Genomic DNA, 21620 nt, shown 5'->3' with positions numbered 1-21620 from the left:
ATGTGAATGCCTCACATGGTGTACTTAGAAAATAATAATTTTTTTTTAGTGGTGCAATACATTAGTGAAATAAAAAAATGGAGGTTTTACCAAGAACTGCATCAACTAGTTTGATGCCTTTCCATAGCATGGATATGTCACGAAGTCCAGATTGTTCTTTTGATGCTCAAGATGGAACAATTATGTGGGACGCTGAAGCTCAAGGGTAAGAAATTAATGAACTGAGAGGTTGTTGCAATTTCTTTTGATTTTTTTCTGGATTTTAATAAGCATCACACAAGTGTTTTTTTATTAATTTTTTTAAACTTCTAAAATACTTTTTAGTCTAAAAATTCTTATTATTTCTTTGGTGTTTTACAAAAACAGTCACACAACAATTTAAAACATGCAGCTTCTTCAATGTCATATTTACCCACATTGTTTATTTCTTTGGGGTTTTTCTAAGTTCAAATGCAAATATTTAAAAAAAAATTGTCAAAAACCATTTTATCATAACATGAGTTTTTTTAAGTAACTAATTTCTCAAAACGTTTTGCATGAAAAATTACTACACTCTGTACAAATATCAGGAGTTATGCATTAGCATCGAGTTGATAATCCTCTCTGTGTTTTTTTTTAAATTCTTCATTAATTATTAAATCAGTAAATGAGCACTCACAAAATAAATGAATGGTTTTCTCAACATCTTAGCATGAGTAAATTTTTATAAATTGTATTAAAAACCATATTGTTCATTCTTTTCTTAATGTGTATGTTTTCTTGTTGGAAAGAAAGAAAGGAGAGAATGAAGGAGAGAATGAAAGAATGAGCAACAAACACCCAGTTACTCAAAAACATCTTTTTAGTTTTCTTCATTGAAAATTTTTTTATACTTGCTCTTTTGTTTTAAAAATAAAAATCAATTTCCTGTTGTCTAAATCATAATCATAACACGTTGTGACCCATAAATATTTGTCCTATTTAAGAAAATCATAAAAATACTGAAAAGGAGTGTTGTCATTGCATAAGAGAATAGTCACCAAATTGTGCAGACAAATTGTGTCCACATTGCAATGGGTACGACAGTTATAAAGTAATGAAATCAATGTAATGATATTCTAAACCATAAGAAAGCTGTTTTTATTTACATTACTAACGTCAGAATAATAAAAAGATAAAAAGCATATAAGCTTGTTGTAAATGGTTGTCATATCTCAAGCTGGGTGTAATCATCATCAAAAGGCCTCAGGATGGACTCTGTATGGATTCATAATAAATTGCATTAAAAATCTTAACGGAAATTTATGAAGTTGAGAAAAAGGTCCATCTTGACAACTACGAAATCACAATGAGGTATATATATTATACAATATATTATTGCTAAATAAATTAGGATTTAAAATTTACCACAGCATTAAAAAAAAAAATTTTACTACTTTTTACAACCAACTCATAAGTAGAACTTGTACATTTTTATAGAGTTGCATAGATGAACTCCTGTGTGTTTTTTTGCTTCTCTTTGTTTAAATAAAATTCCAATATAAATAACTAAAAATTTAACACCAGCAGGAAGTACCATTTCATTTCAAGTAAAAGTTTAAATCTTGTTATATATTTGTTCAGTAATTATGGAAAAAATGAAAGCAATTCTTTCAAATATTTTCCTTTCCATTTCCTTTGTTTAAATTGCCAGCAGATGGTCCTTCTAATGGATTCTCTGTTTACCTTATTTTCTATCACAAAAGATGTATTCAACTATTCCTATAGTCACACACATGGTTGTTATTGTTAAGTTTTGGATTATAAACATTTTTTTCTTCTATATATCACCCAATATAATTTCCATGTATAAATATTTATATCATGAATTTTTTCCCAACATCTTCAGATTAGTAATGAAATATGTTATAAAGAAGTTATCGATATGAAGGGATAAAAAACTTTGTAATTGCCAAATAACTTAAAATGGTTTTATTTGCATGTTTCCGTCCATGCAAGGACCAAGTTTCTCGGTAAGAGTTAAAATCTTGTATGATGTTGTTACAAGTCACAAGGTATCTACTGAACCTTGAGAACATTAAAATCAGACTAGATAGCCTTAAAATATATTCTCAGAAACATTTCTGTCTGGTTATGTAACATTGCCTTATAGCAGGATGTTATGTTTTTACTTTTTTAAATAATTAACTTCCATAGATTTAAATGTTAGCACATCCATTTTTGGGTATTTTCACATTACTGTAATGTCTATCTATTTTTATGTATTGCTTTGGGGCTTTAAGCTTTGGGACCTTAAAAATTGCAAAAATTATAGTAAAAAAATTGAAAAAACCCTTGAAAAGCTAAATTATTGGCAGACACCCTGAAGTTTATACAAAAAAATATGTTACCTAAGCTTTTCAGGATGTTGTGGTTTAGCAATGACTTTTTTGTGATGTTTTATTACTAAAAAAACAATAAGTAATTTTTGTCTTATACATAAGTTGTTGTATCAGTATTATGTTTTGTGTTTATTTAGAAAATGTACAATTTTAAAGCTAACACCTGAAAAACATCCAGAAGGAAAGAAATTTTCAATCATTTTAAAAATTACCTTCTTTATATTGGGTGTCTAAATAAACTCTAAAATAGACCGATATCTAGTTGGCCTATGCCACTCCCCATGGCATTTACAATAAGAAACTTTGTGTAATTATCATCTGTTGTTGTACTTATTCTTCATGTACTTCTTGAGTGGTTGGTAACATGCATACTTTTCAGGTTTAAGGTTTATTGAAGTGCTTAAATGAATTGATATATTGCAACTTTTCAAACTTATTGCTAAAATTTTCTTATTGTAATAATTCTGATTTATTTTTCAGGGTTAACAAGAAGTTGATGCGGCTTGCTGTGGACTCCCGAACAAGTACAAAACGGTCCAGTGCTATGTTTGATGAGCCTACACCAACCATACACAGGGTAAGAGATTATCAATTTTACAAGAATTCATCATTGGAAGTCATGTAAATACAATTAATTGTAATAAAATGCTTATATTATTACAGGAAAAATCAATAGGCACAAAAGCACAAGATGGGAACAATATTCCAGTCTCAAATATGAAAATTGGACAGTAAGAATTTTCATTAATTTTTATACAATTTTATACCTAATTTAAAAGTATGTTGAATAGATGGTTTGACCCTCCCACTTAATTAGCATTAATAGAGTGTTTATCAATAATAATCTAAAAATTGAGGAGAACATAGCCAGGGAAGGAGGGAGTGTTCAAGAACATGTAACAAGGTTTCACTGAATTTATTTTATTTACTGATTATACAGTAGTAAACATATAATATCAGTTCTAATACCTGGCTTATGTATAAATGATAACAATTAAACAATTAAAATTAGACACAAGTGTTGTTTCTGTTTCATTATCGTCATCTTCATTTCATTCTTAGTTTTAGCTGAACATATGTTTCCCATGAACATATGCTCCCATGGGTTGGATTGCATCAAATCGGTCCTTTTAATCTTCTGCTAAGCCTTCTACAGTCTACCTCTGGGCTTTGTCACAGGAACCATTAACTACACTTTCTTACCCAACTATCCTCCCCCATTCTTTCGAAGTGTCCCAACTAACTCAATCTTCTTATCTGGATAACATCTTTAATGTTCTTAATGCTTAGCCTGCTCCTTAGCTCATCTGTACTCTTTCTGTCTCTTAAACAAGTGTTACACATCCGCCTAGCCATTCTCATATCATACCTTTCAAAACGGTTAAGATCTTAATAAAACATAACATTTCGTATACAGACTTCATGACCTTCCATGCAGACCCTCTCGTGCAAGCAACAAAACACACCATTCCACTACCCAACATATCAACTAAGTAATAGTTTGTTCAACAATATGTGAAACAACATTGTGTAACCACGTAAGTTTTGTGAAAAGGTGTTCCTTAAAAATTTATTGTTGTGGGTGTTGATGACCTCTGCAAAGCTCACAAATATTTTATTTTCTACTTGTTAATTAAAATGGTAAATATCTCACCTATATTTTAAAGTTTGAATACTAAAGAAGGAGACACAGCAAGAAGATAATTATGTTGAAATTTATCATCTTTCTTGTCTACTGTTAACTGATCTGATAGCAGTAAAGTTTATTTAAAAGAAACTTTTGTTCATGTTGATGTATTATTTATGCAAGTGCTTTAAAAATATTCTTTAAAAATTCAACCAATAGCTGTACAATATCTACACACACAAAACGAAAATAAAAGCTATTTTCAAATTGATGTTGTGAGGAGAGACAAAATTGAATGTATTCATATGGGACCTTTAATTTGCTGCTAGAAAATGTTTTGCATAAATTTTGATGATTTAAAATGATTATGCATAATTTTGACATTCCATTTTCTGAAGGTTTTTCATCATAAAGTTTGTTTTGTTTTACATGTCCTTGTGTTGAGGAAATAACTTTCCATACAATCGTATAGGCTGATAAGTGACTGGTTTAAAATGTTTATCAGATATTTTTGGTATTATTTTTGTTGTTGTTGTTGTTGTTGTTGCCGCTGTTTGCTGTTCTTTGAGTTGTATAAAAAATTTAGTCACAGCTTACAGCTAATTAAAACATGCTTTCAAAACCATGGGTTTCTAACGTCATATTTCCTGATAAGTTAATAAAAGTTATTTATATTGTGAATTCTTTTTAAGAGTGTATAAAACTAATCTTTTTAAACTTTAATTAAATGTTCAAAAAAATTTAAATAGTTGGACAACTGACAAAGATGTCATTATAATGGTTAGATGTTTAAGATATTAAAATTGACATGCTTATGACTTGCGTTGATAACAGTTATTATATCTGATCTTTGAAAGCAGTTGTGAACCTATTTTCAGACATATTATGTGGAACTTTCTTTTAAGGTTTTAATACTTGTATTTGGTTTGATGGCTTTTTATTTCACTTTCAACTTTGCAGCTATATTGAGATTGATTTATACACACATACAAGTATTTTTATTTGTTACTTAACTTTTGGATGACAACAAAAGCAACATGATCAGTGTATAATGTGTTAAAGTTACTTGCATAATATTGTGTCACACAAAAATAATGACCATTCGAAGTCGCCGTAATTCTGCACCTGTGGGAGTTGGACATTCAAGTTACCGGCCAATTCGAAGACGTTCTGTCTCATCTAGTTTATCTCATATTTTTGAATGCATTAGTGTCAACAGGTCAAGAGATGATTTGTGGTAAGTTACAGTGATGCTTCATGGGTTAGAACAAAACTTGAGTCTACAGTCCATGAACAAGAATTTATCTATGAAAAGTTAATATCATTTTAATTTATTATGTTTTACAATTAAGGTGAACAATAAAAACATGACTTCTTTTCTTCTGGTTTAAAATTTTTAACTACTTCTTATGACATACATAAATGAGGCTCTAAAAAATGTTAAAAATAATTGGGAGCAAGCAAATATTGTTCATTGTATTGTAAATATGGACCAAAGGAATGATATGAATTTTTTATTATCAAAGATTTACAATTCTTATTTTTTTTAACTCTGTCTGATCTCTGTATATTCTTTACGGGTGCATTTTTATGCACATTAGTAGAAGAAAACAAAGAATTTTCACACACAGTGGGGACACAGTGTTTATATAAAAACATGCAAGATAGAGAAACACACAAACCTGTTTGCTGGAATAAACTAGAATGAATGTGTATTGGACAGAATATTCTGTATGGTCAAGTTAGACATTAGAATTATTCAGGGTCGCCTTGTTAATATGTGACTTCACTGTCATTGATTATCACAAATATTGATTAAATAATTCTAAGTGCATTTCTTTTTGTCTTGGACGATTAAAAGTGTTAGTGCTGCATTTTGTTGATGAACCCTTATATGATAAAATAATAGTGTATGATGATTTAGGAGTTTTGTTGCAGATCTTGGAAAACAGAATGCCCTCTTTTTTTTGTCTTGTTGATTCAAATCTTAATTGGTTGAAATTTAGTTATTTAAATTAAAATTAATTAATGAAATTATATAAAAATAATTTAAAAATACAGAAATATTTGGAGTTTATTTTAGTGACAATTACAGAATGTCTCGTCCTGTAATAAAGCAAATTATTTTTGTCTGATCAGTTAATTTCTTATAACCACTTTGTTTAAGTGAAAATTTTAATTAAAATAAAAACAAGTTCTAAATTTTAATATGTTTAAATCTGTGTTTTCTATTGTGAAAATGACATCCCAAAAATTGATGACTTGCTGCCAATAATGTAGTAACTTTCAACCCCCAAAAATACTTTAGGTTCGAAGCGCTTGTCAACTTTTCATAAAATTCGTGTACATGGATAATTGATGACTTAGTGCCAATAAAGTAACTTTTTATAAAATTTTGCATTGTGCACATGATATGAATAATTGGTTAAATCTTGTTACATGTGTGTTTGGGCATCTCTACGTGCTAACGCATATCTTCCTTAAAAAACCTACTAACTACTAACAAAACAAAAAAGAAATGACCTTTGCTGTCACTACTTTTTATGTTGTAATAACATGCTAGTGTTGCAACCATTTAATTAGATAATGAGAAGATAATGTGTAGAATCACTTATACCATATATATATCACATTATTTCTGTAAAATAAGCTGATGATGGTGGATATTTAATTGTTTTTTATTGTTGTTGTTATTGTTATTTCCTTTCAATCCAAAACCTTTTTTATCAAAAAGATTTTTAGAGTTAAGGTTTGAAGATTAAAACTTGTCAAAATATGTTTCACAATTACTTTCTAGGTCGAATGAATCTGAGGATGCAAGATTTCCACGAATGGAGGAAATGTCACATTTTCATTACAACAATGTTGATTTTGGTGGACCAATAACTGTATGAAATGCTTTCTCTTTCTATTTTCAAGTTTTTCTTAATCTTCTTAATTTGAGTGTTGACTTTTACTTTAAGTGTTTTGGTTTCAATTTCACCGTGTTAATTGCGTTATGATCACATCCAAAACTCTTATCGTACAGCATTACAATTATTGTTATTATTATTATTATTATTATAACCCCAATAACTGGCTAGTCCCATTCAAGTGCAAAAATGATGTGTCTGTTTTTAACATTACACCAATTAAAGTATTTTCATAACAAAATTGAAGTTTAATAATAAAATGTTGTACCACCACTAACTATCAGTCTTTAGTTGTGACGACTTTCATTATGCCACTAACAACCACATGAGCTCCAATGAGAAAAGACATATATAGGACTTGTTGAAAAAAGCACTTTATTTTCTCCATATGACTGTAATCTTTTAACAATTAAAATGTAAAATGCCTATCAATTGTACTTTGAAAGGAAACTTGCAATACCACTCCACTCAATTTTTTTATCTGAAGAAAAATAAGAATTAAAAAAAATTTTAAACACGATGTTAAGCCTGGTTCCTACTAAAGGTAATGATCTTGTCATCCTCCAAAACATCAAAGGACACTGCTTTTGCTTGTCACCTTGACTTATCACCTAGCAGTTCCCTGCAAAATATGTATCTTGTTGCATTTTGGTAACAGAATCAATTTGCTTGGTTAATTGATAATTATGAAGTAGAGGACTTTCAAAATGCAAAATAAAAAAAAGAAAGAAAGAAAAATGTTAGGGAAAAGTATTTACCAAAGAAAAGTTTAAAAGGTTGTAAGCTGAAGAAAAAAAAATGCAAGTAATATACTCTATTACTTTTAGAACTTTTTTAGAACTAGTAAACATGATGATTTGTGTGATACTTAATTTATCTTCAGGGCATCTTATCTGAATTAAATTTATATATAACATCAATATTTCATATCGTGAAATTTTTGTTTTGTTTTTAGTTGTAATAAAATTATATGTCTGTGTTTCCAAAATAAATTTGAACTTTTTTTACTTTCTCTTTATATGATTTGTTGTTTATTCTCACAGTTTTAAGTTTAAAATCAACTCGTACAAACGAATCTAAAGTATTGATTACAACGGACGAAAGTGATGAGAAGTGTTTTGTATGTCGTTGTTGTGATGAAACACGCTTTAACTTATTCAACTCACTGAGTTGTTATTTTACAATTAGTTCTTTGTACACGAGCTAAAATGTATCGTGCGTCTTTTATGGAATATGTGACAACTGTAAGTTGCAGATACACCTTATATATTTTTCTACCTTGTGTTCACTTTTTACATTATGTGAGTACTATTTGCTTTGTTTTCATGGAATACTGGATGTTATATTTTGTTTTTTGGTGTATACTTAATTTACGTAATGTATATTTTATTAAAAGAAATTAGGACCGTCATTTACACAGACACAACTGGTCTAAAAAATGTCCAGTTCTCCTTGTACTTTTTTAAGTTTAAATTTTCAACAAAATATTAATTTTAAGTTTCCTAACACATATCAGTATGCTGTAACGTTGAAATATTCAAAACTTTTCAAAGGAGTGTTTATTCCAAAATCAACTTTTTGTGTTGTGGTTATTTATTACAGCAAATTAAGAAATTAAAATTAAATCCTTTTTTCTGGTAAAAATACTAAAGATAGAAATGCATGATGACAAGTTTAGCTTTAGAAGTGAGGGTGGTAGGGGGGGAGGGAGGAGAAATTAAAGATTGTGTTTAATTGAAGCGTCATAAACATTATGACATGAAATTATTATGTAACTTAATTTTTCTTTAAGCAACATCTTTTCTGAGCTTTTTTTTAATTGCAACACTATCAAATATTAAGTATTATTATTTCACTTTCATTTTTAAATAAGAAAAAAAAAGAAAGAAAGCTTTTACCATGTTTAAAAAGTTCTGCATTAAATCTTTCCTTGTATTATTTTCTTGCATTATTTTCTTGTTTTTTTTTACCTAAGAATCAATCTAACAAACATTAATTGACAAGGTTAAATGCCAAACATGCTTTCTACTCATTAAAAAGCTGATCACCACATTTGCAACATTTCATTAAATCCATATAATGCATTTGCCACAAGTAATTTTTTGTCAGACGTCTTCTGTTGGTTGGTTGTTCTTTTTTCTGTTTCTTTTTTCTATCAACTTGTTTAATATTATTCAGACTTATAAAGAGAAAATGTTTTTATCATTCACAGTTCATTCAAATTTCTTTTCTTATCATGAATATTATTATTACACTGTTACTCATGTCTGCTGCTATTATTTTGTGGTCTTTTAAAATTGTGGACGTTTTTATTATATATATTTTTTATCCTGATTATCCGAATATAATATTTTACTAGGCTGCATTATGCTTAGATGAAAATGAAGATATATCAACGCTGGATACTGGACAGGCGCTTCTGGTATGTTGTTGTTGTTTTTGTTTTTGTTGTTGTTGTTAAATTCAAATTTGAAGATTTTACTTTATCTGGATTCTGAAAACAAAATTTCTCTATGAAAATGGGGCTAAAAAGAGAGCTAAAAAGCTAGCAAAGTGTTTGAGTAGTAAGGTAGTGATAACTAAAATAACTTTTATTTGTATTTATCGACCACAATTTTATCATCTAAAGCCATCTAACCACTGCGATAGAGAGTTATTAAGTAACATTAGCACTCCTTCACTTTGAAATATGAAACGTTATGACGAATTTTGATCACATCTTTTAATCTCAGTCGTTTAATCCTTCACGTTAAAATGGCGATGAATTCAATGAAAGCATTTTAATATTTTTCTTAACACAACCCATGACTGGACACTCAAATTCTTCTCATTCTTGTCAGTGTTCCTAAAAAGTGTTGGCACCTGGTCTTAAGTTTTTGTTTATTTATTATCTGCAAGTATATGTCGGTGTTATTTTTACACCTCTTATGGTGTCGTGTACTATTTACACAAGCAATTTGTCACCCTTTGTTGTTATAGTTTTGATTTTTTTGTTTTTTTTTACAATCAAAGCAAGTTTTGTGGTGGCAAACATTGTTAACATTTTCGTACATACAGGTTCAAGTTAATAGTGGCGACAAATCTTGGGTAGTAAAACGAAGTCAAGAAGATTTTGTCGGTTTAGATCATCAAATTCATCGGTAGGTTACCATTTTCCACTACCCCACCAGTTTGTCTTCTACGTGTGACATACCTGACTTCTCTTTATTTTGTTATGTTAAAGGTTCTTGTAACCTATGTTGTTCTAATACTGCATTTTCTCTGTATTTAGATGTTTATATAGTCGCAAATACAGCAAACTACCACCTTTAAAGGAATACGACCTGGAGACAAAACTAAACGCAGTAAGTTGCATCTTGCAGAAACAACGTATAAGGATAAGGCTTCTTAAAAAATGAAAGTGTTTGGTTTACATTTCTAAAAATAGGTTATGTATGACCAGGGTGTGTATGAAAGTTATTTGATTTTACACTTACGCTTACACTGCAACTTTTAAGTGTACAATTTGAAGATTATGTGCTATCCTTTTTGAGAACCATTTTTTTCGTTTTATTTTAAATCCAAAATAGCTTTAATACTTTTTTAGATGTGATGTCAATACTGCAACCATTTGCTTTATCTATTTTAAAAAAAAAAGTTGCCTTCAGGTGTTCTTCGATTAATCGCTACAATAGCTTTTTGTGTAGGGAAATTTTTATGCAAAGTTTTAATTGCTTATGGGTAAATTGGTTTCCTTCTGTTGGGAACGTGGTAAATGGCTTCATCATCAACTCACATTTGTTTGCCAGGGAAAAGGAACAACATTTATAGTGTTTCTTTTATAGTTAATTCCTGTTCTTTGGCTCTTGTCTTGCCATGATAAGCCACAATGTGTCATTTGTAAAATTAACTGGTTTCTTAAAAGATTCACAGCGTTAATCTCAAATTATAAAAACAATTAACTATATTAATTACTCAGTTAGTCATCGAAATTAAAAAAAAAAAGAAATTGTTTTACCCTAAAAGTTTACAATTAGCATCTGTACAACGTGTTGGAAACATTTTATTTACTAAAGAATGACTGCAAACCGATTCTGGTATGTTTTAAATGAATACATAACAGGAAAAAATTTCATGTTATATAAATATTAATTATTTCCTAATCTAATTAGTAAGAGTTGTTGATTTGTTGATTTTAAAGATATTGCATGTAGTTGGAACAAAGTCTTGTGAAACTGATTGTTTAGTGTGTCTACATTTATTATTATTGTTTTGTTTGTTTGTTTGTTTGTTTAATTTATGTAATTGTTTGTTTGTTTAATTTTTTCTTTGAGCATTGGATGAATTATGATGTAAATAAAATTTTATGAAGTTTCAGTTGCAAGAATAATAACTTGTCTGTTCATTTTATTGTTGATATTTTTTCATAACTATGAACATAAACACATATTTTATTGTGACTCGTGCTGGTTTCAATGACTGTTTACATTACAGACATTGTTCCTCGTGTTTAGCGATGAAATGGATACTGTAGAAAAATATTTTCGAATGAGAGTGCATAAAATTAATCTGTTTAAAAAGTTGTTTTTGACATAAGGTTGTTTAAATTCTCCTGTGGATATAATGCAGATTAGCTGACTGCATGTTGCACAGAAAAATATTTTATAGTGTTGTAATTTCATCAGTAAGAGAATTATGTAATTAAGATACAGCAATTTTCTGTTTTCTGCAAATCTTTCAAAATTGTACTTAAAATGTCCAATGTGTTAATAAATTCTTGTATGCAATATTTACTGATGGCTAGGATAGAAAACTTCACTTGTAATTTATTCTAGTGAAATGACGTGAACGTCTGTCACACCGGCTGATTTCATGTTGAAAATATACAGAATATTTTTGGCCGGGAAAACAAATGACTTGCCTCTATAATAATAGTCGTATTTTGTCTCAGATCCAAATTCATGCTTGAGGATGCATAAAATATATACGTATTAAATAACAAATGCGGTATATTGTTAGCGATTTGCCTACTATACCCCGCAGAATAAATCAGTTTCTATGTATTTTTGACGAGCTAACGATTGTGTTTAAGGATAGACGAGAAACAGACGACAGCAGCAGTATATAGATTCTCTAGTAACAGTTTAGATAGAAGCAATAATCTCAGTATTTATGTTCTTCTCCCATCTAAATAACCACTGTCTGTACAACAGATATACAATATCGTCATCTCAGAAGTATTTCAGTGCACGAGTTATAAAGAACGTTTGTTATGGTATGAAATTTGCAGAAATTATTTTTTTCTATTTGATTTTTTTATGACGTAGCTTCTATGGTCTGTCTAAAATGCTACTTTGAATAATCCGTTGCTCTTCTTCGTTGCTCTCCTTCTCTCTTTCTTCTTGCTTATTTTGTAGATTATTTTAGCCAACACTTGTTGGTTGATTGCTTAACATTTTAATAAGGCATTTTAATTTTTTAATGTCTCATCTCAGAATTTATACTCTTCCCAAGACATGCAGTTAATTTTTAGGCTTGTTTTATTTGTGCAACTTTTAGAAGAAAAGACGTACTTCAGAAGTTGCAAAAATTTTGATAATATGTGACAATTTACTTTTTAATTACTGAGTTCAATTTAGATTTTCTAAAAGCGGGAGGTTGTTACATATATACATGTGTTTTTTTTCGTTTATCTGTTGATGTTTTTTTGTCATTTTGCACTTCAAACTCTACCAACTAACTTGTGCAAATAAACCTTGCTCAGAACAAATATCTGCATCGTGTACATTGATAAAAAGAATTTCACTTTATAAGTGTTTGTTTGTTACCTAATGAGAGCTGTTAAAGGTTAATGAGCAAAGCTATTATTGTGTTATCTATGCTCTTGTGTGAAGAGATGTTTTGCTTGTAGAAGTAAAAAAGAAATAATATTTTAAGCAGTACGATAAAGTCTTTTCTAATACTTATATTTTTAACTTTAGAGTTAGTACACGTAGAAATGGTTTTGACGAAACACAAACGCATATACAGATTTTCTCTCTGCGTTTTTTTTTTTAAAAAAATGTTTCGTATTACATATGTGTTAAATGAAAGTATGATTTTACAATGCAAGTAGCTAGATGACACGTGATCATGTTAAAGTTTGTCTTCGTGCTTGAATGAAAAAATATTAAAAAAGTTTCTCATCACAATTCGACTGTGAATGTCATCAAGTAACAGAAAACGTGTTTACTTCTTAAATCCTCATAAATTATTTCTTGTTCACACTCTTGTAACACAGTTATGAAAATCTCTTGTCAAGCTTTTAATTCGCTTAAATTTAGCATTAAGTAAGATATTTTTGGGATATAAAAGTTAAAAAAAATGAAGTGGTTTTTATTATGAACGAAATCGAGCGCTAGTGTTCATTGTTGGAATTGAGTAACATTTTTTTTATCGTTGTCTGCACTGTGTGTTTTGCTGTGTGTGGATTCAGAGATGTGTCTTACATTTCATGACCTCGTCACAATGTACAAGTTCTGCTAACAATGTACCATGTTTCTTTAGAGTATGGTGCAGCAATTACAATTATACTTATCACGATTCTCCGAAGTTGCTGGCAACAATGTGAATTGTGGACCCATATTGAACTGGCTAGAGGTACGTTTTAAAGCTGTGTAAATAATTGCTACATCCGCCATACTTGTTTATATGGCATGTTGAACTGTTTTCTGCAAACGTTACGACTCTTGTTTGAATTACTCTAGTTCTAACTCGAAAACGTGCTCCCCTTATATTTTCTTTTTATGAACTTTTAAAGCCATATTCATTTTTGAGGATTTTCTAATAACTCCTTTCTCGTTATGAAATCGAACTACAGTGATCCGCCATTTGGTTTTACATATAGTATGTATATTTCTGTTTGTTTAGCTTGATAACCACGGCAACCACCTGGTCGTCATGGAAGCTGATGATTCAGCAATAAATGTACCGGCCGTTGCTGCAGGGCGTGTTATAAAGCGTTACCAAGCACAAGCACCAGATGAGATGACGCTTGAAGTTGGTGATTTTATATCCGTCATTGACATCCCACCTGTGGAGGAGACTATATGGTGGAGAGGGAAGAAAGGATTTGAGGTAAACAGATGTCTACCTTCGTAGTTTTCTTTGATAAATTGAGGTTCATTACTCATCACTTTTATACATATTTCAAATATCTTATAGATATTTTTTTTGGTTTATTTTCAGACTTTTTTTTTTGTTTTTCAGGTTGGCTTTTTCCCGTCGCATTGTGTTGAAATTCTTCGCGAAAAAGAAATCAATGATCAAATTCTCGCTCATCTTCAATCAAGACCAATTTCAAAGCGAAGAGGAAAGTTTATCAATTTTTTGCGATTCTTCTTTAAATCCAGACCGAGTAAGGACGAGTTGATGCAGCATGGTATTCTGCGTGAACGTGTGTTCGGTTGTGATTTGGGCGAAAGATTAGCTCATATTGGACGGGATATTCCACTTGTGCTTCAGCTATGTGCTGAAGTGATTGAAGAACATGGTGTTGTTGATGGTATTTATCGACTGTCTGGTATCATGTCGAACTTGCAACGATTAAGGTACCACTACCCTGTCAACTTTCATTCGAAAACGTCATTATTGCTATGACTAAAAAAGTTTTTTTTCAGGGTTGCAATTTGACCCTTTTTCAAATTGAGAACCATTTTAAAAACTCTCTAAATAAACTTGCTTTTAAAGAAATCTTTACATCCCTATAATCCTTATCAAATCTGTATGCTAGCCACCTCAAAACTTCTTCAAGTCATGAAACTTTTCTGGTTTATTTTCTTCAACAGAAATACCTGTCAATTTTTTGATGCATACCTGTGTCATAATGAAAACTATATTGCTGATAATGAAGTTTACTATATTGTAGAGTTTCGTTTGATAACGATGACGAGCCACCAAATTTAAAAGACACAAGATATCTACATGACATTCACTGTATCTCTTCTTTACTTAAAACATACTTCAGGTAAATTTTTGCTTAACTTTCATCAAACATACATTTGTGTCTATCCTTAGGACGTGATTCACGACAAGATTTAATATATCAACCTTTTATTTCAGAGAATTACCGAACCCACTTTTCACCTACGAACTGTATGACAAGTTTGTGGTAAGCTTTTATTTTTTTAAGTGTATTTTTTTGTTTGTTTAATTTTTATATATAATTACATGTATAGATAAGCTCTGTAATTTTCTTTCGTTTACCGTAATATTGGCTATAGCCTTACAAGTCTTTTATTTATAACATCATTTTTTAATTCGCCCAAGATTTATTTTTATTTATTATTTTCGATATATATTTTTGAGTGGGACGATGGTTAAAATAGTAGTTGTACCAAGACATCATAAGAACATTGCTACAAGAACATTGCTTTTTATTGATGCTTGGTGAAAAGAAAGAACATATTCACTAAAACGCGTCCTTCTTTTGTTTTAGCTTGCTATTGGTAAAGATGACGACACCGAAAAAACTGTAGCTTTTCATCACGTGATACAAAGACTCCCTCCTCCACATTACAGGTATGTTGTGTCTTCTATCTCCTATTTTAATGGGAGTGTCAACCATGAATTATTACCGGTTAATTTCATTGTTATAGGACTATGAATTATCTTCTACGGCATTTAAATTTTTGCGCTTCAAAAGCTGCTGAAACGAATATGACTGCGAAAAACCTTGCAATTGTTTGGGCACCCAATTTATTACGGTATGTAGTATGTTCGTAAAGTTATTTTTAGAATATTTATTAATTTATTTTTTAACGACAAGATTTGTTACATGATTGCAGAGTACAAGTGATGTCTTGAAATTTTTTCTGTTAATATTTTCGCACAAAAAAGGCTATGTAAATATCTATTGCACAAAAATTAAAAGTGCGCGATATCAAAAATATTCCACGCCGAAACATAAAGAGAAAATTAAATACGCTAAGGATGGCGGTGATAAATCGGAAGATTTTGGGGAACAAGTATCTTGTAACCTTAACAAGGTGTCACATCAATCCTAGATGCGCTAAGTGAATTCTGCGCGAATATAAGTGTTGGTCATAAAACTTAGCCTGCTAAGGACGCGAAAATAAATCAAGCAGTAATTAATTTGCGCGAGAATTAACGAAATTAATTCATCATCATCTTTGCAATCGACACCGGTACTGCTATTCTTGTCACTGTGTCATTTTTATTACCCTAGTTACACTAAACTCTTTTTTTCGTGTTTTAGACCCCCATCGGACGACTCAATTTCTGCATTGACTGAATTTCGTACTCAGGCCATCATAGTCGAATACATGATTCGAAATGTGGATGTGTTCTTTGATAAAAATCTAGCTTCTGCAGCGATAGCATATTACCCTGAAGTACAAGAAACCGAAGGTAACTTACCTTAACTTGAAGTTGAGTTTTGACTGATTCGCGTTTTGTTGGTTAAGTGTTGTCACTGCTGATGTTGCTGACGTTATAGCGTCCTTATAACCAATTATTTTGTATGTGACTTTCAACTAACTTTTTAGTGTGACCATGCACCACTTCACTTCTAATATTTTGTTTGTTATTTGTTTTCACCTATTTATCTGTTACTTTCTTTTTGTACTTTAAAAATGTCGTATGACGGAAGTATCCTCTTCCGAAGGAAGAATATGCTGATAGTGATGCTGAATAATTCTTCCCTTTTTGTTTGTATAGACTCAGCTACAATCGCTCGATCAGCAACTATTAGTGCTGGACCAAAACTAATCTCACTGGAAGAAGCGCGGCAGAGAATATTCCCACACAGGAAAATTTCAGAAAGTTTGTCTCTGGAAGGAAGTTGTAAGTTGAACATCCATATATGCGCGATCTGTATCTCGGTTTTTCATAACTTGAAATTTTTGCAACAAATGTGGAAAACTATATATTGTGGTCCCACGGGATTTGTTTACTACGTTTTTTCCTGTTACGTATTTTTAATGTTATTGTGAGACTGAAGATGAGGATTGTCAAGCTTACCTTCATTCCATTTGACCATTCTTAAATATTTTTAGCTTCAAACAGTCCGCGTCACAAGTTACGTTCTTCAAGTATTCCACCAAAAGTTGCAGCTTCACCAATTTCTCCTTTACCCACCTTACTATCCATCGAAGAAGCACAAGCACGTACGAAACTGAAATTTAATCCAACCCGGCGCGGATCTGCAGACTTGATGCAAATCAGAAATAATATGAACTCTCCAAAACGAAGTAAGAAGTGGTTTGGTCTTTTTTCCAAAATGAAGTCTGACGGTGTATCTGAGGATGATAGTATTCTGAAGTCAAACGTAACCTCCGCTTATCGCAAGAAAACAAGCATGAAGAACATCCATCACATTGGGACGCCTACACGTTCACAAAGCGAATATCGCCTACAAGACCTTCCTAAACAACAGACAGACAGTGGGCATATTCCACGTGTTAGTAGTTTCGATGTGCAACCAACTGAAAAACATTGTTCTGCTATTTCTGTTGAAAGTCTTAATTATAACTTCAAAGACAGTGATGATGATAATACCTCTTTAATGTCAGCCGTTGTTTCGGTCACGGCAAAATACATCAACGCTAAGGATGTGCGTAAAAATAGTACGTCAAATCCGCCAGAAGTGTTACGTAAGACTAGTACGACGAAACCGATCGATGAAATTCGTAAAAAAGGCAGTCGAAAATCTTTCACCATCGGTGAACCGACTGATTTCCGACGTTTGGAAGACACTGAAATTCATGTCGTACCTTCTAAAAATGGTATTGTAAAAAGTGATTTTACTTGTGATGTAATCGAACAAGGTTTAAACTCTGATTTGAAGTTACCTATAAGTGAGAGTCGCACTCCCTCGCAGCTGCCTTTTAAAGGTAAGCACGCTCCTTCAGATAGTCACGATTCTGGCTATTTGTCGCAAACCAATACAACGGTTAATTCTGAAGTACTATCAAAACAAATTGAGGCGAGCTCGACTCAAATTACTTCACCTGAAAGAAAACACCAACGTTCCGGATCAAACGTTTTGCGAGACATCGATGAAAATGTTCCTCAAAAGAAAATTCGTTCATTATCACCAGAGAACTATCACATAGAAAGTAAAATAACTACACATATTTATACTGAACCGCGGCCAAGTTCACAATCCTCTCATTCTAATGACATCCAAAATAGGTTTTTAACAAGAAGTATGACTGATTTATCAAGGGATGTACAACCACAAATTAATAAGACGGAAAGTAACGTTAAATCTTCGAATAGTAATATACATGTCAAACATAAAAGTTTTTCACATATAGAACTTGATACGCCTACAAAATCGTCACATAATTATGTAAACACAAATTCAGATTCCATTGTTTCACAAACGTTATCCAAAACGCCAACTATTAACAATGGCACACCGTTGAATAAGGCGCACATCGAAGCTAAATTTACATCGGATTCAAACGAGCGAGCTGACACTAAAGAGAATCGTGTTGTTGATATGTCACCGGTATCAAACCCAAAACATGTGTATGTGTCGATTGAGGATGCGCTTGATCCAAAAAGCCGTGCACCGAAAGACAACGATGAACAGCTGCTTGATTTGTTAGTAAAAAGGACTGAACACCACATTAAATATGGCGGGATTCCAAGAAAGGATTATAATGACGGACAAAATAGTTTCGAAAGTGCAAAGGCGGGAGCTCTGGTAAAATCTACACAAGAGCGATTTAGTCCAACTTTCAACGGCAATGAGTCACCGAAAACTAAAAGTTTTATACTAAAAAAACAACAAGCGGTGTCACTTTCAACGGAAGAACTTCAAAAAGAAAATGGTAGCCAGCGTGTTCAATCACGTGACAGGTCACATGATCGTAAGCATGTTGATTCCAATAAATCACATGAAATAGTTTTATCAAGATATATTAACATGGACGAAATTGACACACCGAAAACTGTTGACGAGATAAGACCGAGGTCTCGTTCTGTGAAGGAACGAGTCTCCCTGTTTGGCAGTGTTAACAAAGACTTGAATGTAACATCAAAAGACTCACAATTTTCTCAGCCTGATTTGTCGAGAACAACACCGTGTCAACATGAAAGAACTAAATCTCATCCAAATTTATACATGCGAACAGAACAACAACCAAAGATACACAATGTTGTCACAAGAAACTCTAAAACTTCTAACAAGAACACCACACAAAATTATATTAATACAACAAATCGACATTCTAGTTATATTGCAAGGAGATTTGACTCCGACGAATTGTTAAGTAGTTCACGTGAAGATAGTAAATATATAAATAGTCGCCTGCACGCCGTGTCCGTACCAAGATTGAATGTTTCTTCTGCATCTGTACCACGATTGAATGTTTCTTCTGTTCCAAAGTTAAACTCGCATATGGAAAGTAGCCTGGACCACCCTGCTAATGATAGGCTAGTAATGTCGACTAAAACTAGAAGTAATGACCCGAAACTACCACATAGGGATTATAATAAAGAACCACTGAAAGACTTTACAGATAATGTAGACGGTAGTCATGGTAACATAAGAATTGATCGGAGACGAAATACACACTCGCCTAATCGGAGTAGTAGGACCGAAGTGCCGAGACCGATATCAATGGACTTCTCAGCTATTACTTCTACAGATTATCGTTCCCATCATGCATCAGACGATTTTCATCCACATTTTAGATCGGGTGACTATCGTGATGCTGCATCCAATGATCATCGTACTCATCAGTTTATGTCTCGGAACCCCCGTCCTCATCATGTTTCAGCAACGTCACTTGCGTCGGCTAGATCTCACCCGCACTTGTTGAATTCCGTTCACAAATCATCTTCGGATCATTATCTTGGTGAAAATAAACAGATTGGTAGTTTTCCTTTAACATTAAAAAGTGGAAGCGAGCGAAATAGTCGTGTAAATGTAAAGCAAACTGCAAGACCTTCATCGTTGTATGATAATGATCGCAAGTCTTATTATGATAATGTTAATAGTATTCACTACGAGATGTTGTAATTTTTTATATCTGCGGAGGAGAACAAATTTAAAACAGAAATTAATTTTGTTAAAATTTAAAATTTATAAAGCAAATATTTAATTTAAATAAGTCTTGTGAAATATTTCTATTTTTGCTACTTTGTCATTGATTAAGAAAGCCTTGTGTAGAGAAAAACAGCGAGGATTTTTCAACCTTCTTTTTGAGAAAAAAAGTATTTGTAGTTTTATTCTTATTCAAGTAATTTTTAGCATTCATTATTTTTCGTGCACATGTTTAGAATGTTCAGAATATTCGATTTTTGTTCATGTTATTAAATTTATCAAAATTTATTGTTCTTACCGCCATTTTTACTTATCTATTTTCAGAGATTGCAAATGAGATGTTACGCGTGGATTTTCGCGCCAAATTGAACCTCTTTTCTGTGGTTCAATAACTCCCAGACTGATTGAATTGATTCCGTTTTTAAAGCGCGGTTCTCTAGCTGCGAAAATATTTATTTTATGTGTTTATGTTTTTACATTTTACAAATATGTTCAAATAGTTCATAGAACTTTCCGCTTACTTTCTTGTGTATGTGTTCAGATTTTAACCCATGTTTTTATTTGACCTCTCAATAAAAAATTATTCTTGTTTTCAATATCGTGAATTTGTTATTAATTTCCGTTATAATGTTTTCACGAGGTAAAATGTATATATCACTCACAATTTGAAAATAGTCTTATAATATAAAATCTTCTTTTATAAAAATGTGTTTTTCCTCCCCAATGTACAACATATAATTTCTCCGCATCTCAAGTTATTTCGTTAGATTTAAATTCTCAAAAACACTATTTTTGCGGACGTCAGTATGGCCTATTTTCTCCTGGACTTTCGCGGGCTGTATGTTACTTCTTTCATAATGCAGACATCGCAGAAACTGTACGCTCCTTACCCACCCTACACATCTCCCAAAGCAGAACTTCTGTAACCTCCTGGCTGCGGAGCATTCGACAGACGATGTTGTTTTGCTATTTTGAGCAGTGGCCAAAAAACTGCTATTTCTCAAACAATTGTGCTCACCCTTGTAGGTGGACAACTTGTGTGGTGTGAGAAGTTTAGGACGTGCGTTATGCCGTGACACGTCTTATAAGTAAGGATATTTACTGATTTGATTAGCCAAAATAATGCTAATTATCATTTCTTTTGGTCTCCAGTGATTTTGCTTCATAGTTTAAAGATTTATCTCATTCACCAAAATTGCAATTGACCAATGGCTCATGCAATTCTGGGAGTTCATTAACAGGTTTATTTCCGTTTGGTGTTTAGTTAGAAAAATAATTAGGCTAGAGATCTTGTGATACAGACATTTGTTCTTCCGCAATTTTTAACGTGATTGAGGAATCTTGTGCTATAATATAGTTATCAAATATGCATATTAGTATGTTAATACACAAAGGATATAACAGTTTATGTCAATCTCAATAGTTTTTGTCAATAGTTGTCCCACCAGTCATTACTAGAGAAACACGAAATGACGTAAAATTCCTCAACTTCAGAGAATCCAATGCAGTCGATGCAGCATCATATGATACGTCATTAGATAACACACTAGCCGTTCTAGTTTAGGACCCCAGCAAGATGCTGTGGTAGTGCATCAGAAACTCGTTTTTTTTTAAACAAGGGACGGTACCGTCAATGAGCTGTTCTAAATTCCGTAGGCGGTTGTTAGGAATGCTGTAGAGAGATC

General features: G+C 31.8%; 1 protein-coding gene across 4 annotated transcripts; it reads left to right on the top strand.

The window, feature by feature from the left end:
- The first annotated feature begins 27 nt into the window (after nucleotides 1–27).
- Nucleotides 28–20628, top strand: LOC130636758 (rho GTPase-activating protein 32-like). Of its 4 annotated transcripts, none has more exons than XM_057446597.1 (17): nucleotides 28–205; nucleotides 2841–2937; nucleotides 3024–3091; nucleotides 6785–6875; nucleotides 9259–9321; nucleotides 9957–10039; nucleotides 10171–10243; nucleotides 13425–13517; nucleotides 13788–13994; nucleotides 14127–14467; nucleotides 14785–14883; nucleotides 14979–15027; nucleotides 15355–15437; nucleotides 15515–15622; nucleotides 16135–16286; nucleotides 16596–16721; nucleotides 16934–20628. In XM_057446597.1, exons 1-17 carry the CDS (start codon nucleotides 78–80, stop codon nucleotides 19909–19911), a joined length of 4839 nt encoding a protein of 1612 aa, XP_057302580.1. In that variant the 5' UTR covers nucleotides 28–77; the 3' UTR covers nucleotides 19912–20628. The 4 variants fall into 4 exon arrangements, with proteins under 4 accessions (XP_057302580.1, XP_057302582.1, XP_057302581.1 ...); XM_057446599.1 differs by lacking the exon at nucleotides 28–205 and adding an exon at nucleotides 1148–1332; XM_057446598.1 differs by lacking the exon at nucleotides 28–205 and adding an exon at nucleotides 1831–1991.
- Nucleotides 20629–21620: the final 992 nt, after the last annotated feature.

The sequence above is a fragment of the Hydractinia symbiolongicarpus genome, chromosome 3, assembly GCF_029227915.1.
Source record: "Hydractinia symbiolongicarpus strain clone_291-10 chromosome 3, HSymV2.1, whole genome shotgun sequence".
Lineage (NCBI taxonomy): Eukaryota > Metazoa > Cnidaria > Hydrozoa > Anthoathecata > Hydractiniidae > Hydractinia > Hydractinia symbiolongicarpus.
This window is presented reverse-complemented; position numbering and strand designations above follow the sequence as displayed.

Excerpts from the sequence above, each read along its gene's own strand:
- LOC130636758 (XM_057446597.1), top strand. The coding sequence starts at position 78 with ATGGAGGTTTTACCAAGAACTGCATCAACTAGTTTGATGCCTTTCCAT. Across the intron at positions 2,938-3,023 it reads CTACACCAACCATACACAGG|GAAAAATCAATAGGCACAAA; the intron begins GTAAGAGATTAT and ends ATATTATTACAG. Across the intron at positions 16,722-16,933 it reads TTTGTCTCTGGAAGGAAGTT|CTTCAAACAGTCCGCGTCAC; the intron begins GTAAGTTGAACA and ends AAATATTTTTAG.